Source organism: Odocoileus virginianus, chromosome 5 (genome assembly GCF_023699985.2).
Source record: "Odocoileus virginianus isolate 20LAN1187 ecotype Illinois chromosome 5, Ovbor_1.2, whole genome shotgun sequence".
In the NCBI taxonomy this organism is placed as follows: Eukaryota; Metazoa; Chordata; class Mammalia; order Artiodactyla; family Cervidae; genus Odocoileus; species Odocoileus virginianus.
In genome coordinates, this window is record NC_069678.1 from 40,137,385 (window position 1) to 40,156,564 (window position 19,180).

Genomic DNA, 19,180 nt, shown 5'->3' on the forward strand with positions numbered 1-19,180 from the left:
CTGCAAGCTGTATGGCACGGCCAAAAATAGAAAAAAGAAAAAACAGCTAGCAAGTAAAAATATGCATTGTATTTTATGGTTAGTTAATAAATGGATTTTTCTAAGATAGGAAATGGTATATTAATTTTGCTTTAAAGTGAAACTAATTATAACTAATAAACTCAAGTATTTAGGAAATTTACAACTTTCATGCATTCACTTATATTTCAAATAGCTTTATAATAGACAGTGTGTATAGCAAATTAAAATCCTAAATAAATGTTTGCCAACTATGTATAACAACTATGTATAACATTGAATCTCAGTTCTGATGCAACCCCTAGTTTAAAATATAGATAAAATCATAGCTAATCCAAAAATTGCCAAACTGATTGCAGAAATCTTGGTACCCAGAGCAGGGACACTGTCTTCTGGCATAGGAATAAACTTGACTGCTTGTGCAATGTTAGAAACCTCTGAGATGAGATTGGCTTCATTGATGGCTCGGACTGCAATGTAGAAGTTGGTGCCATTTTCTATTCTAAAAGATTCTGGCTTAAATTCAAAATTTTCTACTGAGCCGGCCTCCTTAGGTTTTAGACTAGAAGTATTCACTAAAGTAGCATTGTCAAAATCTTCTTGGAGATCCACGAAACTCTTACTTATTCTTATAATGTAGCTGTTGGCTGGAAAACAAATAGATATTTCAAGTACGTTAGAATCACTACATACCTTATTGCTACCACATTGTTTTACATTTAAGAGTCTATCAGAAATGCACACTGGGTTTTTGTCTGGTTATTCCATCTTCTTTATTTTAAGAACAAATATGTGAACAGTTTTTTATCTAGTTATCTAATCACAAAGAATTTAATTTAAAATTGTATAGTACTAAAAATGGATCTCAATTTTTAAAGAAATAGAAATATGAAGAACCGAGTCTACTTTTGATTTAGAACAAGGAACATAATAATGTTTGAGTATAGTAAAGACATTCAGTACCTTATGTCTGTGCTATTTTCCATTAAGCTGAGAGAGGGAGTTATAAGATGGATGAGTAAGAGAGCAGATAAGTAGAGTAGGAACCAGGGATATGGACAAAGAGCAAAGGGAGGCAAAGAGTCTGGAATGTGTACTAATTAAACATGTTTAAGAGCCAGGCAGACTTTGACTAGCACCTTAGTTCTACTACTTTCTAGCTATAAGAAAGAAAAATTTATTTAATATTTCTTAGTTTTCTTAACTATAAAAAGAATCAATCATTCCTTTCATCCAACAAATATATATGGAATGCTAGTGATGAAAATTATATGTGAGAATGCATGAAAAGTGTTTAGCACAATGTCTGGGACTTAATAAATGTTTGAAATATTAGTTATTATTACTGTTACTTTATCAAGAAAGGAAAGAAAGATAATACAAGTGTTTCATTTCAAAATGCTTTTAGAAATCCATCAGAGCCATAAAGAAATATATTTTAACATTAGGAAATGCCGTGAACAATAAAACATTGAATGTCTTTTTTTGAAGTGAAGACTTTATTTCATGAAATGTTGAAGATGCTTTAAGTACGTGGTGAATAACTTAAATTTAGGGTTTTCTTTTTAATTCAGGCCCTGTGCCTTAACATCTGAGTCTTTTAATAAATACATCTTATCGATCTGATCTTTTCCGCTACTCTTCACATCCTCTCTGCATTTAATTTTGGTGGGTCTATCTAACTATCCATCTATCCCTTACTTTAATTCAAATATTTCATTGTGAAATTTTGCTTTCTTGACTTTGAGCTTATTATTTGGTTCCTTTTCTCCCTGATGTGAATCCCTGGAATGTGCCTCCCTCTCCCTATCTATGAAAATTGTACTTATTCTTCAAGGCCCAACAGGTGGTTCAATTTCTCCTTGAAGTCTTGGTTATGTGTTTCATCACTTGATGACTCTCTTCTATGAACTCCTACTGCTTGAGAAGGAGCTTTCCAATTTTATGAAGGTTCAGTTTATGTTTTCAATGTGAATTATTTCTGGGCCCCCAAAGACACATGAAAAGTGCCCAATCATCAGGGAAATGCAAATCAAAACTACCTTGCACCTGTCAGAATGTGTATTATTAAAAAAACAACAAAAAACAAGTGTTGGCCAAAATGTAGAGAAAAGGGAACCCTCTTGCACTGTTGCTGGGATTATAAATTGCTGCACCACTATGGAAAACAGTATGCTACTGCTAAGTCACTTCAGTTGTGTCCAACTCTGTGCAACCCCAGAGATGGCAGCCCACCAGGCTCCCCCGTCCCTGGGATTCTCCAGGCAAGAACACTGGAGTGGGTTGCCATTTCCTTCTCCAATGCATGAAAGTGAAAAGTGAAAGTGAAGTCGCTCAGTCGTGCCCGACTCTTCGCTACCGCATGGACTTCAGCCTACCAGGCTCCTCTGTCCATGGGATTTTCCAGGCAAGAGTACTGGAGTGGGGTACCATTGCCTTCTCCAGGAAAACAGTATAGAAGTTACTAAAAACATTAAAAGTAGAATGATTGCATGATCCAGCAATTCTGCTTCTGGGGATTTTTTCTCAAGAAAACAAAAACACTAATTCAAAAAGATATATGCACTTCTATGTTCATTGCAGCATTATTTGCAATAGCCAAGATATGGAGCAACCTAAGTGTCCATTGATAGGTGAATGGTCCTAAGTGTCCATATATCAAAATATATATATATATATATATATATATATTTGGATATATATATATATATCCAAAAAATACTGGAGTGGGTGGCCTAGCCCTTCTCCAGGGGGTCTTCCCAACCCAGGAATTGAACTGAGGTCTCCTGCATCACAGGTGAATTCTCTACCAGCTGAACTACCACAGAAGTCCTATATATACATACTTACACACAACAGAATCAGCCATAAAAAGAATGAGATCTTGTATTACATGACCACATGGATGGACCTAGAGGGTATTATGCTAAGTGAATTAAGTCAGATAGAAAAGACAAATACCATGTGATTTCATTTATATGTGGAATCTAAAAAACAAAACAAATGAACAAATATAACAAAATAGAAATAGACTCATCAATACATAGGACAAACAAGTATTTGCCAAATGGGAGGGGAGTGGGGGGAGTGAGTGAAGTCTGTAAGGGAGATTAAGAGGTACAAACTTCCAGTTACAAAATAAATGAGTCATGGTGATGAAATGTGCGTATGGAGAATGTCATCAGTAATACTATGGTAACTTTGTATGGTGACAGATGGTAACCAGATTTAAAGTGATGATCATTTTGTACTGTATAGATACATCAAATCACTATATTATGTATTGAGAACTAAAATAGTGTTGTAGATCAATTGTACTTTAATAAAAATATTACTTTTTGGCCAAAAATGTTTATTCAGTTGATGCCCAAAATGACAAAATTAGAGAATCATGAAATATTAGAATTGTATCTACTTGTTTTAGTAATTCTAGGCCATCTAGTCTGATTTGCATATATGACAGATATGGAAATTGGGTCCCAGTAAATTTAAGTTTTTCATTCAAAATTATATAGGCTATTCGTTTATGTTTTGAGATACTGCTACTACCTCATTTTGTAATGTCTAAGGGTAAACTTTGATAGAGCTACAATATCTTCCTATTAGTTACAAGAAAAGAGGGAGATCAGATCCCACCTATTGTAGGCGTTTGAGGTTAAACACACTGAAGTTCTTTGAAATACTTTCTTCCTTCTTTTAGTTCCTGTAAGCAGCATAAGGGACATTTATTATGAATCCAGCCTTAATCTAAAGGCTTAATCTTAACTGAATTCAAGTTAGAACTAAACATATAGTCAGATAATTTCATTTATGGCTTTTTCAGTGAAAGTATATATATATATATTTCACCATAGTTTTAAGGGTCATAATGTATTTCAGAAGCTGTCATGATAAGAGTCTCAGTACTGAAGTACAAAGAGCTCTTTGTAGGTATTTTATGTTTCCTTTGGCTTCAGAATGATTTTTTTCATTGTGTAATAATAACAAAAAGAAATATAACTACATAGGAAATGAAAGATTAAGAAGCATCATTTCTTTTGAGAGCATATAGTGAGGGGTGTATTATAATCCAAGTGAAGGAGCATTGAAAGTCACTTTTAAGCACTGACAACCTCTGAGTTATTGTGTCTGTTGATATGCATATTACTTTCATTTTACCACTTTAAAGGGAAAATAACAAGATTGGCTTTACCCCATAAGAATCCTCTAGTCTAGCACAATTCTGGAATATGATAGTCATTCAATAAATACTAATTTAATTTAGTTAAGTTTAAAGCAAAGCTAAAAGTGATATAAGCTTTTTGGAATGAGGGCAGTTTATTATGAGGAACTTTGAATGAGTGAGATATTTTGGCCTTGAAATTTAATTCAAACTCCATAGCCAGATCTCTGCTTGTGATCCTCTCTTTGGGACATCTTCACTTAAATTTGTTAACTTCTTTCATTCTTCAAGACTTAGGTCAGGGATTGTCTTCCCTGAAAAGTTCTTTAAGATATACCTTGTGATCTTAACCTTCAACTATTAATAGAAGTGGCCATTCAATAATGTATCTCATTATATTCTATAAAATTATCTTTTATTTTCAGGAACTATCTTCTCTATTTAACTGTTGAGAGTAGAGTTTATTTCTTAAGAACCTAATAGTTTTTGAAACATCAATAAAAGGTCAATGAATGAATGAAATTGTGCAAGTACAGAAATACATAGAAAAATTTTTCTCTGTTAGGAAATCAGTCTTCTCAAAGAATTTCTAAGATAGTTCATTTTGTGAGAGGCAGTTTGGTACAACAGAATCTGATGAGAGTGAGTTAGACTTCTAATTTTTATTAAATATAGAAGTAATTTGGGCCAATCCATTATCTCTTGGGGCTTAAGTTTTCACATATTAAAACAGGTGACTGATAGTAGACAATCTATATATGTTATTTATAAATAGGACATTAGAAAATTTTGAGCAAATGAAAGCCTATGGTATATAATATTTATTCTTGTAGTATATAATATTTAAAAATATAATATCACACTTACCTTTTCCTTTATCTAGGACATTGCCAGGGGCTGTCCATGAGAGTTGAATATGATATTCTTTAAATTTTGCTTCAAGGTCTATAATTTTATTGGGTGGGAACACAGAAGGGTGATTACCAGGAGGAGGAGCTCCTGATACAGTAAATGACCCTCCAGAGGTTAGTCTGTTAAAGTCTTCTATTTCAGCTTTTGCCAGGTTGTCTTTGACTTCAGGTCTGGGTGGGTTCAGTATAATTTTACCTACCAAAAGAGCAATTTTGTAACTTTTCATATTGCCATATCTATTCTTGTTCTCTCATTTGCAGCTGTAGGGGGGCTAATATTGAGTGATAGTAGCAGCTATTGAAAAAGTAATAACTTTTAGGGAAAAAAAGCTTATTTTATTGGTGTTATTTTAAAATTGATGAGGAGACATTATGAAATATTAGTACTATTGCTTACCCCATCTGTCTTTATTCTTGACTCTAAATTCTTTGAGGACAAGGATGGCCCCTTATTTATCTCTGTAGCTCCAGTATATAGCAAAATGCTTGCCACAGTAAATTTTTTTCAGTGTAATTGAAATGAACTGAGGGAGATGTAAACAAAACTAGGTCCCTCATCATAAATATGGTTTTGAAACATAAAGTTGATTATATAACTCTATACTTAGGTTTTCCATGCTAAGTTACTTCAGTTATGTCCAATTCTTTGCAACCACATGGACTGTAGCCAGCCAGGCTTTTCTGTCCAGGGTGATTCTTCAGGCAAGAATACTGGAGTGGGTTGCCGTTTCCTTCTCCAGGAGATCTTCCCAGCCCTGGGATGGAACTCATGTCACTTACATCTCTTGCATTGGCAGGTGGGTTCTTTACCACTAGTACCACCTCCATGGTACCTTTTAATCTGAATGCTTGTCACATATAATTTACCTAGATAAATGACATATTTCTATTTTAATGCCACTTACCATTTTCAATATAGCCTGGTATATACAGGGCTTTGTTCTGTGGTTGTCTTAAACTTAGCCTAGCCATGTTGTTTCTTGCCTGGGCATGTACTTTTAAACTGTATCTACCATTTCCATGGTAATCTGTAAAATATCTTGAATAGATGCCATCATTCTTGACAGTATCAGCACCTTGATATTGAAATGTAATATTAGATATACCACAAAGTAAAAATGACAACATCAACTATTTATGAGCCCTAGTGATGGAAGCTATTTTGGAGGATAGTATAGCACAATTTTTTAAGTACATGAATCCAAGAATCAGGCCACTTGGGTTCAAAGTCTGGTTTGGCCACTTGCCAACCTTTGATTTTGGAAAAGTCTAATTCATGGTAAACATTCAATTAATATTAGTTATTATTATTTCATAAGAGAATCCTATCAAAATAGGAAAATGTAACTAAACTGGAGAAAGCAAATGTAAAACACTGATACCAATGAAAATAGAGAAAAATTGTACTCTGTTATATGGGAAAAGTAAAATTATTCATAAAATTTAAAGAAGATGAATATGCTTATGTTCATGCCTAGACAAGATAACTGAGTGAAAGGTTAAAAAGTTTTAAAAGCATTACAATTAAATTTAATTCACTTAAAGTATGTTTCTTTGGATATATAGGAAATCCTGACTTCTAAGACATGTGACTGTAGTAGGATTTTAAGTTCAGTGGAAGTTGATGCAGATTGTTACTACCTGCACCATTGTCCCAGAGCTCCAATGTTACTTGATGTCCATCTTCAGTTTCTACAATGGCAGTTACATTGATTCCCAGTACAGGCAAAAACCCTTGACTGACTTGTGCATAAACAATCACTGGGCTAGGGTAATGTGCTGTATTTTGACTCATGTGAGCAGTTGCAGTTACTGGGGGTGTAGTAGGACTTCTTGCTCGAGTGGTCACTGTCACTGTTAGCATTTGAGAGCTGGCATGATTATTTAGAAGGCTGTAAGTCCAAGTACCTGTCTGAAAATTTAAAAAAACATCTATTTTAGAGCTTTTGTAATATATTCCTACTCCTATATGAGATGTTGTCTTCATTTTTTCCTTAAAATTGGTTGATAAAGCATGGAGAAAATAAAAAAATATTTTTACCTCTGCAATACCAGGTATTCGAAGACGAGCAGAATGAATATTTAGCTTATCTTCTTTGAAATCTGAGGTTTTATATTTCTTTCCTTTTGGATCCTGGAGAAGAATTTCTGGCTTTTGTATTGTCCATGTGACAACAAAGAAAGTGTCATTTCCAATTGTACTGTCTATGGGCACTGTACCATTTACCCATTTCTTTCCTGTAATTGCCAAGGCTTTGCTTTCCAACTGTTAATGTAAATATAAACAACAAACACATGAGACTGATTTGTTATTACAGTTAATAAGATTTCAAAGTTTAGTCAGTTCAGAGAAATTCTAAATATACTTTTAAAATTTCAATTAAAATAACCAAGACTTAGGCTGAATGTTTATATTTATTAAAAATAGAAGAATCCAAAGAAAAAGTGACTATAAGTATCACAAAAAGCAAATTCAGTAGGATGTTTTTCTTCTGGAACCCGAAATGTTTTCAGACAGATGAGTTATTTATTAGAGAAAGAAGTTAGTATTTAGGATAATAAAAATTTGTTACAAGTGTGAAAAGGCAAATAATTTTTTTAAGATACTGACCTGAATAGTCTGCTGAGTGATACTGCCACTTCTAGATGAAATTCTACTGAACGCATTAGTAAGGCCATTGATGTCTTTATTGGCATAAAACCGATTCCCTCCTAAAATGGAATTTTATTTCTTTTATAATATTAATTTTATTTTATTTGAAAAATTTTTACTGAAATATAGTTGATTAACAAAATGTTAGTTTCAGGTATGTAGCAAAGTGAATCATTTATACATTTATCCATTCTTTTTTTTAGATTCTTTTGCCATATAGGACATTACAGAATATTGAGTAGAGTTCTCTGTGCTATACAGTAGGCCTTTATTAGTTATCTATTTTATATACAGTAGTGTTTATATGTCAATCCTAATCTCCCAATTTATCTTTCCCCAGCTCCTTTTGCCCCTGGTAACCATAAATTTGTTTTCTACGTCTGTGACTCTGTTTCTGTTTTATAAATAAGTTCATTTGTACCATTTTTTAGAGATTCCACATATAAGTGATATCATAGATCTGTCTTTCTCTGTCTGACTTACTTCACTCAGTTTGACAATCTCTAGGTCCATCCATGTTGCTGCAAACAGCAGTATTTAGTTCTCTTTTATGGCTGAGTCATATTCCATAGGATTCTAATTTTAAGTGGTAAAGTCATATTTGATATTATACTCTTATCAATATACTATAAAATACATTAAAAATTTCTTTTTAAACTTAAAAAGATGAATTTTCCAGACCTTAGGAACTTTTAGTATATCAGTATCCTAGATGTAATGCTACAATAAGTAAACCTTGCTCAAAATATCTTAGAATAAAGAAGAAAACTGGCCAAATAATATTATTTTAAAATCAATCATTAGATTTAAGTGCTTGCCACATTAGTAAAGCTTATCTAATCACCAAATAATGTTATAAAAATTAAAGACAATATTAAACTAGCTGCTTATTTTCTAGTTATATTAAGATATACCAAAACGATTAGAGAATGACAGTGTAGAATAAAGTAAAATTGATTAAAGAAAGTGAAAGTAAAGTGAAAGTGAAGTCGCTCAGTTGTGTCTAACTCTATGACCCTGTGGACTGTAGCCCACCAGGCTCCTCCGTCCATGAAATTCTCCAGGCAAGAATACTGGAGTAGGTTGCCATTTCCTTCTCCAGGGGATCTTCCTGACCCAGGGACTGAACCCAGGTCTCCCGCATTGCAGGCAGACACTTTAACCTCTGAGCCACCAGGAAAGCCCTAAAATTGATTAAATGCAGATACTAAATGACGCAAGAGTTAATGAAGAGGGAGATAACTTAGGTGTCAGGAGCTGGAACAGCGTGGATTACAGAGAACAAGATTTGGTATTCAGTTCTCTAACTATGCTGTGCTGTGCTTAGTTGCTAGTTGTGTCCAACTCTTTGAGACCCATGGACTGTAGCCCACCAGGCTGTCTGTCCTTGGGGATTCTCCAGGCAAGAATACTGGAGTGGATTGCCAGCTCCTCCTCCCTGGATCTTCCCAACCCAGGGATTGAATCTGGGTCTGCTGCATTGTAAGTGGATTCTTAACCATCTGAACCACCAGGGAAGCCCAAGAATAGTGGAGTGGGTAGCCTATCCCTTTTTCAGGGGATCTTCCTGATCCAGGAATTGAACCCAAGTCTCCTGCATTGCAGGCAGATTTTTACCAGCTGAGCTACCAGGGAAGCCCTGTCTTACTATATTGCTTTGGGCAAGTAATTTTTATTCTCTAGGTTTTACATTTCTTCCTCAATAAAATAGTGCTAGCTGAATCTCTACTGTAATATTGAGCAGGTAAGATATTGAGTAAGAATTTTGGAAGTGCAGTTGAGTAAGTCCAGTAACCATGAGAGCAAAGGTTCATTTGATGGTAAAAGGTGATGAGAAATGAATGAAGACAGCACAATATTGACTAATGTTAGAAAGAAACTATTATAGGTAGAAACAGAGAGAAGTGAAATGGGGTGAGGAAAGATTAATTTGAAGGATGAAGAGAAGGAAAGGACAAAGATGAATTTTTTAGGACAGGAAAATTTTGAGCAGTTTATAGTTTAAGGGGAAAGAATCCCTGAAATGAGAGAAACTGAAAAGTTATTTTCTATTCAAACTCTATTCCAAAAGTTTACCTGTCATATCTGACAGTGTCTCCAGTTCTTTGGCAGCGGAAGGTCCCAGAGCAATGGTGTGAATGATCACACCACTTTGTTTTACCTCCTCAATGCATAAGTGTATTTCATTATCTTCCCCATCAGTTAGCAGTATGATTTCAGAACCAGAAGTGCTCTGGTGACTCTGGATAATTGCCTAATGTTGAAAAACCAGACTATTATGAATAATTAGGGAATATCTTATCTAAATACATACAAACTAAGAATAAACCTCTTCTTTAATCTTGGAAAAGTCTTTAGGCCTATACATCAGAGTAGGCAAAAGAAAACTTCGTGTTGTCATTCCAAGTTGAGCTAGCTTGGAAATGAGTGTAATGTACAATGGTCTTGTAGGTTTCCAAAGGCAGAATGTTAATAGTGCTTTCACATATACTCAAGCTATCCAAGACAGAAAGAATATAACATTTAGAACACTAACATACAGTAAATATTCAGTGAATGCTAACTATTATTATCTCAGGAGATACTTGGGGTAGAGCCCGATGACCCAGGCAGTTTTGGTAATTTGCAGACTAGACAACATTTGTAAAATCATGACTGAAGGCAGGTGTGCAAAGTTAAATGATGTGACTTGTGTCTTTTTAAACATTTTAGTTGATAATTAAAGAATCTTAGGATTTCCTGGAAAAAACATTGACCTGTCATGAAGAAGGAAGTTCATGAATTTATCAAATACTGTAATTTTGGGGGGGTGGTATTTTCCTGATTTTTTACCAAGAATAGTGGCTAACACAATTTACTCAGGAAATTGAGAGTAAATTCTAGCTCTTCCATTTGCTGAATTGAATAGCGAGTGTTTAGTCTCTCTGTAGTATATGTATATATAAAATATATGTATATGTGAATATAATTTATACTTATAATAAAGTTCTATAAAGAGTTCAGTGTAATGATTACCTTTTTGAACTTTGGAGTAAGAAAGACCAGGTTTTGATCATGGTTTTGCCAATTACTGATTATATGACCTTGAGAAAGATATTTAATTACTCTGTACCTCAGTTTCTTTATGTGCAAAATAGGCATAATAATAGTGCCTGACTAAAAATTAATGGTAGCAATAAAGTAAGATTATGAATGAAAAGCATTTAATATAGGCACTAATAATGCTCTAGAAATTTCAGATATTATTGCTCTGATTCTGTAAGTAAAAGCTTATATGATTTCATTACATAAGTAATTAAGATGTTTTTATTTGTTTGAATGTAATTTGATATAATCTCTTTAGCAATAGTCTGTGGTCAAAATGTCATATGACACATATCAAACATTAAGAAAAACTTTTGAACTAATATGTGAGGTGGAAATCACTCCCGTAGAACAGAATATAGAAAAAAGAATGAAAAAAAATGAAGATAGCCTAAGAGACCCCTGGGACAGCATTAAACTCACCAACACTCACATTTTAGGGGTCCCAGAAGTAGAAGAGAGAGAGGAAGGACCTGAGGAAATATCTGAAGAGATAATAACTGAAACTTCCCTAACATGGGAATGGAAATAGTCAACCAAGTCCAGGAAGCATAGAGAGTCCCAGGAAGGATAAACCCAAGGAGGAACACACTGAGACACGTAGTAATCAGACTGTCAAAAATTAAAGACAAAGATAAAATATTTAAAACAACAAGGAAAAATGACAAATAACATACAAGAGAACTCCCATCAGGTTATCAGCTGATTTCTCAACAGTAACTCTACAAACCAGAAGGGAATGATATGATATATTTAAAGTGATGAAAGGGAAGAATCTACATCCAAGAATATTCTACATAACAAGACTCTCATTCAGATTTGATGGAGAAATCAAAAGCTTTCCAGATAAGCAAAAGTTGAGAGAATTCAGTGTCACCAAACCAGCTTTACAACAAATGCTGAAGGAACTTGTAGGCAGGAAACAAGATGAGAAAAAGACCTACAAAAAATAAACCCAAAACTATTAAGAAAATGGTAGTAAGACCATACATATCCATAACTACCTTAAATGTAAACGGATTAAATGCACCAACTAAAAGACTGGCTGGGCGGATAAAAACATGTGCATGTAGGTACTTCCACTTACCACATCACTCTGCTTGACCCCCCAAACTGTATGTAATTATTTTATATTGTTAGGTTAATCATGTCCTGATTATGGCTTGTGATTGTAATTATCTTTTATTTTTTGTCTGACTATTGATTGTGAAAACAGAAAACAGATAAACATCTTTTACTATTGAAAAAAATTATTTAAATGGGAAACCTCTATGCTCCCAACTCTTTCTTGTAAGAGAGCTGGACAATATTAAAAGTAATAATAAATGCAAATGATACTTATAAAAGCATTTTTATTTTACCTGAAATCCTGCTTTGAGCCCCCTACAAATTGAAGTTCCACCACTAGCTTTTTGAGGCAGATTTGCAGTGATATTTTTGTAAACATCATCATCAGTTATTTTTATTAGATAATTTCGGATTTCAGCAACACTGTCAAATGTAACCATCCCAACCAAGGATTCCTTTTCAATAACTTGAATCAAGTATAATTCTGCTGCTTGATTCATTCGAAAGAGACGATCTTCCTGTAAGAAAAGAAAGTGAAAGTGAAGTCGCTCAGTCCTGTCTGACCCTTTGCCACCCTGTGGACTGTAGCCTACCAGGCTCCTCCCTCCATGGGATTCTCCAGGAAAGAATAGTGGAATGGGTTGCCATTTCCTTCTCCAGGGGATCTTCCTGACCCAGGGATCGAACCTGGGTCTCCCGCATTGCGGGCAGATGCTTTAACCTCTGAGCCACCAGGGAAGCCCCTGTTTGTTTTAATATCCCTAACAAATTCTTATAATTTAAACTAAAGGGATTAAATAATTCCAGTAATCATTGAATCAATTATTGTGGCATGTCTGAACAATCCCTCAGTTTCCTCCAATCTTGACAGACTGGTGAAAAGGACGTTCATGGCCAGAGAGCATGGTAATAATTGATTACTGTATTTTAGCATTTAACTTCACTATATTAAAAAGAAATATTAAAGAAAAGCTTTAAAAGTCAGTCATGTCATACTTGGGAAAGCCTTGAAAATGTATACCATCTTCTTTAACAATAAGGAAATAATTTAAAGTGCACACAAAAATGTTTGTTGCAGTGTAGTTTTTGATAAGTTGAAAAATCATCAAAATGTCCATTAATGGGAGGTTATTTGACTAAATTATAGTTTGTGCATGTGATACAATCATTAAAATATGTTTCATGGAATCATTTTTTCCCCTGGGGAGTGTTTAAGGTATAGTAAAAAAATCATATTATGAAATACTATGTTTTTTTGTGTGCAATAAAGTTTTATTAAAGTATAAAGGAGATAGAGAAAGCTTCTGACATAGACATCAGAAGGGGGTAGAAAGAGTAACCCCTTGCTAGTGTTAGCAATGGAGTTATATACTCTCCAGTGAATCCAAAGAAAGTCTGGGGGTTGTAAAGACCTCACCAGACCTACTCCCATAATTTACATTTTAAGGTAACAGAGTTGGCCAGAAAGTTTAATCCAAAGACTGTCCTCAGGCAGGATACATCCTTGTAAAGACCAGACCTACTCCCATAATTTATGTTTTAAGATAACAGAATTAGCCAGAAGGTTTAATCCAAACACTGTCCTCAGGCAGGATACATTATTGTTGTATAATCCTAAGGAATGTAGAGGAGAAAAGTAAGAAAGTTTGTCCTTTCTTCCTCCTTGAATATTCCAGACCTCTCTCTCCTTGGGGACCCCTAGACTTCTTATCAACCTGCCTAGGAAATGACTCTCTCATTTTCCCCTTTTCTTTTAGGAGAATTATGTTGCCAAGGGAAAGGGGCGTCGTTTTCATTCCATAACTACTTCCTGCTGTTTAGGGGCATAGTCCCTAAATTGTTGAGGCAACACATTCTCCTAACCCTCATTGAGGGTCTCTGATCCAGGGGCCCCAAGTAATAGTTGTTGGAGGAGGCTGTGGCAAACATAGGAGCTTGGACAACCATTTGTAACTTGAAAGCCTTCATGCAACTAGAAACAAATCCAATTACACAGCTACAGGTCCAGGGAGCAAACAGCAAAAATAGAACAATCAGAATTATTGTAATTAAGATAGTCTTCCACCATGGGGAACTAGTTAATGTCTCCCAAAGTGAATATGAAATATTATGTAAGATAATCACATTTTTGAGGAGGAAATACAAATGCATTAACAGAAAAAAAAGAATTATAATATGCTCCGTGGTGGAATCATGAGTGATTTTCATTTTTTCTTTTTGTTCATTTATATTATTTCTTGTTTGTTAGAACTAAAAATTAAAAGAATAAACGTCATACATAATCCAATAACCTTAATATGATAATTACTTTTATTTTGGTATATTATCTTCTAGTGCTTGTCCATACAAAGTCATCAATTAAAATTTATTAGAACAATAAATTTTAGTTAGCTTAGTAAAACTAAACCTAAGATTAAATTATACTTCTATTAGCTTAAATATCTAATTGAAAAGAGCTAAAAAATAAAAATCTTACTGAAGACATGCTTCCAGATTTATCAAGTACCAAACAAACTACTCGCTGTTTGGACTTGAGCAATGAAAATGTAGGATGGGTTGGTGGATTCATTTCTGTCATGGGAGATGTATTTTGGAAGTCAGTAGAGTTCATGATTACATCCCATGTGCTTTTGCCATTGCACATTCTGTTTTGTAGGTTTGGAGCTTCTGTATTGTGTGTTTCTTCTGTACAAAATTCGGTCACCTGGAAAAAATCAGTTGAAAGACAATTATACAGTAACTGATGCATTACCTCCCTTTCCAAATATACAGCTGGCTGTGTTATATATCCTTCACATATTTTCAGTCAGCCAGTCAGTCAGTTCAGTCGCTCAGTCGTGACCAACTCTTTGTGACCCTATGAATCGCAGCACGCCCCTCCCTGTCCATCACAAACTCCCAGAGTTTACTCAAACTCATGCCTTTCGAGTAGGTGATGCCATCCAGCCTTCTCATCCTCTGTCGTCCCCTTCTCCTCCTGCCCCCAATCCCCCCCAGCATCAGGGTCTTTTCCAACGAGTCAACTCTTCGCATGAGACGGCCAAAGTATTGGAATTTTAGCTTCAGCATCAGTCCTTCCAATGAACACCCAGGACTGATCTCCTTTAGGATGGACTGGTTGGATCTCCTTGCAGTTCAAGGGACTCTCAAGAGTCTTCTCCAACACCATAGTCCAAAAGCATCAATTTTTCGGTGCTCAGCTTTCTTCACAGCCCAACTCTCACATCCATACATGACCACTGGAAAAACCATAGCCTTGACCAGATGGACCTTTGTTGGCAAAGTAATGTCCCTGCTTTTTAATATGCTGTCTAGGTTGGTCATAACTTTCCTTCCAAGGAGTGTCTTTTAATTTCATGACTGCAGTCACCATAATTGCACAAGCTGGAATCAAGATTGCTAGGAGAAGTATCAATAACCTCAGATATGCAGATGAAACCACCTTTATGGCAGAAAGTGAAGAGGTACTAAAAAGCCTCTTGATGAAAGTGAAAGAGGAGAGTGAAAAAGTTGGCTTAAAGCTTAACATTCAGAAAACTAAGATCATGGCATCTGGTCCCATCACCTCATGGGAAATAGATGGGGAGACAGTGGAAACAGTGTCAGACTTTATTTTTTTGGGCTCCAAAATGACTGCAGATGGTGATTGCAGCCATGAAATTAAAAGACGCTTACTCCTTGGAAGGAAAGTTATGACCAACCTAGATAACATATTAAAAGCAGAGATATCACTTTGCCAACAAAGGTCTGTCTGGTCAAGGCTATGGTTTTTCCAGTGGTTATGTATGGATGTGAGAGTTGGACTGTGAAGAAAGCTGAGCACTGAAAAATTGATGCTTTTGAAGTGTGGTGTTGGAGAAGACTCTTGAGAGTCCCTTGGACTGCAAGGAGAACCAACCAGTCCATCCTGAAGGAGATGAGTCCTGGGTATTCATTGGAAGGACTAATGCTGAAGCTGAAACTCCAATACTTTGGCCAGCTCATGCGAAGAGTTGACTCGTTGGAAAAGACCCTGATGCTGGGAGGGATTGGGGGCAGGAGGAGAAGGGGACGACAGAGGATGAGATGGCTGGACAGCATCACCGACTTGATGGGCATGAGTTTGAGTAAACTCTGGGAGTTTGTGATGGACAGGGAGGCCTGGCATGCTGCGATTCATGGGGTCACAAAGAGTCGAACATGGCTGAGCGACTGAACTGAACTGAACTGAATTAACAATTATTTCATAATCTAACATTCTCACATGTTTTGCATAATTTAGTGGAGAAAAAGCAAAGTAAAATCATATGCACTGGGAAATTATTTGGTAATATTTTTAGGTATGGGTGTCTGATTCTTTGTGACCCCATGGACTGTATAGCCTACCAGAGTCCTCTGTCCATGGAATTCTCCAGGCAGGAATACTGGAGTGGGTAGCCATTTCCTTCTCCAGGGAATCTTCCTGACTCAGAGATCGAACCCAAGTCTTCTGCACTGCAGGCAGATTCTTCACCATCTGAGTTACCAGGGAAGTCCTTGGGGGATGATGGTGGCTGACATCATCTTAACTGCTTAAGTTACCTTCTTACTTTCCCTTCTAGAATCTTGGGGAATTCAAGCTTTGAAATAAGTTTAATGGAAAAAGGGGTAGGATTTGTAGTAATTTCTAGCTGCCCCCTAAAAGTGGGCTAAAGAAAACAGCCTTCTTTAATTGCCTAAGTATTTGCTATCTCTTTATAATTTATTGGAAAGCTTGAAAACAAATACGTAACAATGTTACATTGTTACATTGTTACTCTGAATGTTATTGGCTCTGTGAATTCAGACATAAATAAAATAACACTCCTGAAAAAGTAATGACAATATGGGAAGAAAAAAAAGAAATGTGATGCCTCCTTAGGAAGCATCACTGCAAACAAAGCTAGTGGAGGTGATGGAATTTCAGTTGAGCTATTTCAAATCCTAAAAGATGATGCTGTGAAAGTGCTGCACACAATATGCCAGCAAGTTTGGAAAACTCAGCAGTGGCCACAGGACTGGAAAAGGTCAGTTTTCATTCCAATCCCAAAGAAAGGTAATGCCAAAGAGTGCTCAAACTACCACACAATTGCACTCATCTCACATGCTAGTAAAGGAATGCTCAAAATTCTCCAAGCCAGGCTTTAACAGTACGTGAACTGTGAACTTCCAGATGTTCAAGCTGGATTTAGAAAAGGCAGAGGAACCAGAGATCAAATTGCCAACATCCACTGGATCACTGAAAAAGCAAGAGAGTTCCAGAAAAACATCTATTTCTGCTTTATTGACTATGCCAAAGCCTTCGACTGTGTGGATCACAATAAACTGTGGAAAATTCTGAAAGAGATGGGAATACCAGACCACCTGACCTGCCTCCTGAGAAATCTGTATGCAGATCAAGAAGCAACAGTTAGAACTGGACATGGAACAACAGACTGGTTCCTAATAGGAAAAGGAGTACGTCAAGGCTGTATATTGTCACCCTGCTTATTTAACTTATATGCAGAGTACATCATGAGAAATGCTGGACTGGATGAAGCACAAGCTGGAATCAAGATTCCTGGGAGAATTATCAATAACCTCAGATATGCAGATGACACCACCCTTATGGCAGAAAGTGAAGAAGAACTAAAGAGTCTCTTGATGAAAGTGAAAGAGGAGAGTGAAAAAGCTGTCTTAAAACTCAACATGGAAAACTAAGATCATGGCACCCGGTCCTGTCACTTCATGGCAAAAAGATGGGGAAACAGTGGAAGCAGTGGCTGATTTTATTTTTTTGGGCTCCAAAATCACTGCAGATGGTGATTGCAGCCATGAAATTAAAAGATGTTTACTCCTTGAAAGAAAAGTTGTGACCAACCTAGACAGCATATTAAAAAGCAGACACATTACTTTACCAACAAAGATCTGTCTAGTCAAAGCTATGGTTCTTCCAGTATGTATGTATGTGACAGTTGGACTATTAAGAAAGCTGAGCGCCGAAGAATTGATGCTTTTGAACTGTGGTGTTGAAGAAGACTCTTGAGAGTCTCTTGGACTGCAAGGAGATCCAATCTATCCATCCTAAAGGAAATCAGTCCTGAATATTCATTGGAAGGACTGATGCTGAAGCAGAAACTTCAATACTTTGACCGCCTGATGCAAAGAGCTGACTCATTTGAAAGACCCTGTTACTGGGAAAGATTGAAGGTGGCAGGAGAAGGGGATGACAGAGGATGAGATGGTTGGATGGCATCACTGACTCGATGGACATGAGTTTGAGTAACCTCCGGGAGTTGATGATGGACAGGGAAGCCTGGCGTGCTGCAGTGCATTGCTCGCAGAGTCAGACCCGACTGAGCCACTGAACTGAACTGAACTGGTGAGTCATGTCCAGTAATTCTGCCAAATGATGTTCCATTACTATAGAACCTATTAAAATTCTCCAAGTTTTGAAAATTTAGTAACTTGGAAGAACACTGGATAAACTAGTGTGGCATTAGGAGAGAATTCATCTTACAGTAAAGTCTCAGCTTTGTAAGTGTCATTTTATTTTCTTAAATGCCTTCCTTATATAAATCTCTGGCTATAAGTTCAGGTTTAGAACTAAATTATTAAACCTGCATAACTTTTATTCAAGTTGTAAGAGTTTCTTTTCCTTCTCTTATGTTCTAACTTATATTTCTCAGAAGGGGATATTTTGGATGGAAGAAAAGTATAGTTTTCAGTCAAAGCAGTGATTTATAATCATCTTGATGTTATGAAATGCATATGAAACATGACTCCTTTTATTACTGTCACTGCCTTTATTCGTGACCTTCAGGTCTCTTGTCTGCCTGTTTTTGTGTCCTTCCAACTGGTCTGCCTACCTCCACTATCTCACTCCCTTTTGTTTTTCACAGCCAATAGAATTGTCCTGAAGGAATTATTAGCTGGTTACATTACAAGCCTGATGTTGATAAAATAAAAATCCAAACACATTAGGTTTGTAGGTTCCAATTTTGTGTTTCAGTCTCATTCCATGTTTCTCCCTTACCGTGTATATTTTGCTTATAGAACACTGAACTTTCTCCTGTTCTTTAGAGTATTCCAGAAACTTTTATAAAGTTCTTGCCAATCCAAATGGAAAAAGGGAACAGGAAATGTGTGCTAATTATAAAAAGGTGCCCCTTTCTCAAGTTTTTTTATTTCTATCCAGTAGTCATATATGGATGTGAGATTTGGACCATAAAGAAGGCTGAGTGCCAAAGAACTGATGCTTTTGAATTGTGGTGTTGGAGAACACTCTTGAGAGTCACTTGGACAGCA

The 19,180-nt window shown here is 35.9% G+C and overlaps 1 protein-coding gene across 1 annotated transcript in view; it reads right to left on the bottom strand.

The window, feature by feature from the left end:
* Positions 1–277: 277 nt before the first annotated feature.
* LOC110127155 (calcium-activated chloride channel regulator 1) overlaps positions 278–19,180 on the bottom strand; it is a 28,010-nt gene continuing 9,107 nt past the window's right edge. Inside the window, exons 7-15 of the mRNA XM_020877251.2 lie at positions 14,373–14,600; positions 12,190–12,414; positions 9,821–9,998; positions 7,703–7,803; positions 7,133–7,357; positions 6,733–7,003; positions 5,997–6,167; positions 5,048–5,287; positions 278–665 (exon numbers count right to left, since the gene is read on the bottom strand). Of these exons, the coding sequence (XP_020732910.2) occupies positions 325–665; positions 5,048–5,287; positions 5,997–6,167; positions 6,733–7,003; positions 7,133–7,357; positions 7,703–7,803; positions 9,821–9,998; positions 12,190–12,414; positions 14,373–14,600 (1,980 nt within the window). The 3' untranslated portion in view covers positions 278–324. The remainder of the gene's footprint in view (positions 666–5,047; positions 5,288–5,996; positions 6,168–6,732; positions 7,004–7,132; positions 7,358–7,702; positions 7,804–9,820; positions 9,999–12,189; positions 12,415–14,372; positions 14,601–19,180) is intronic.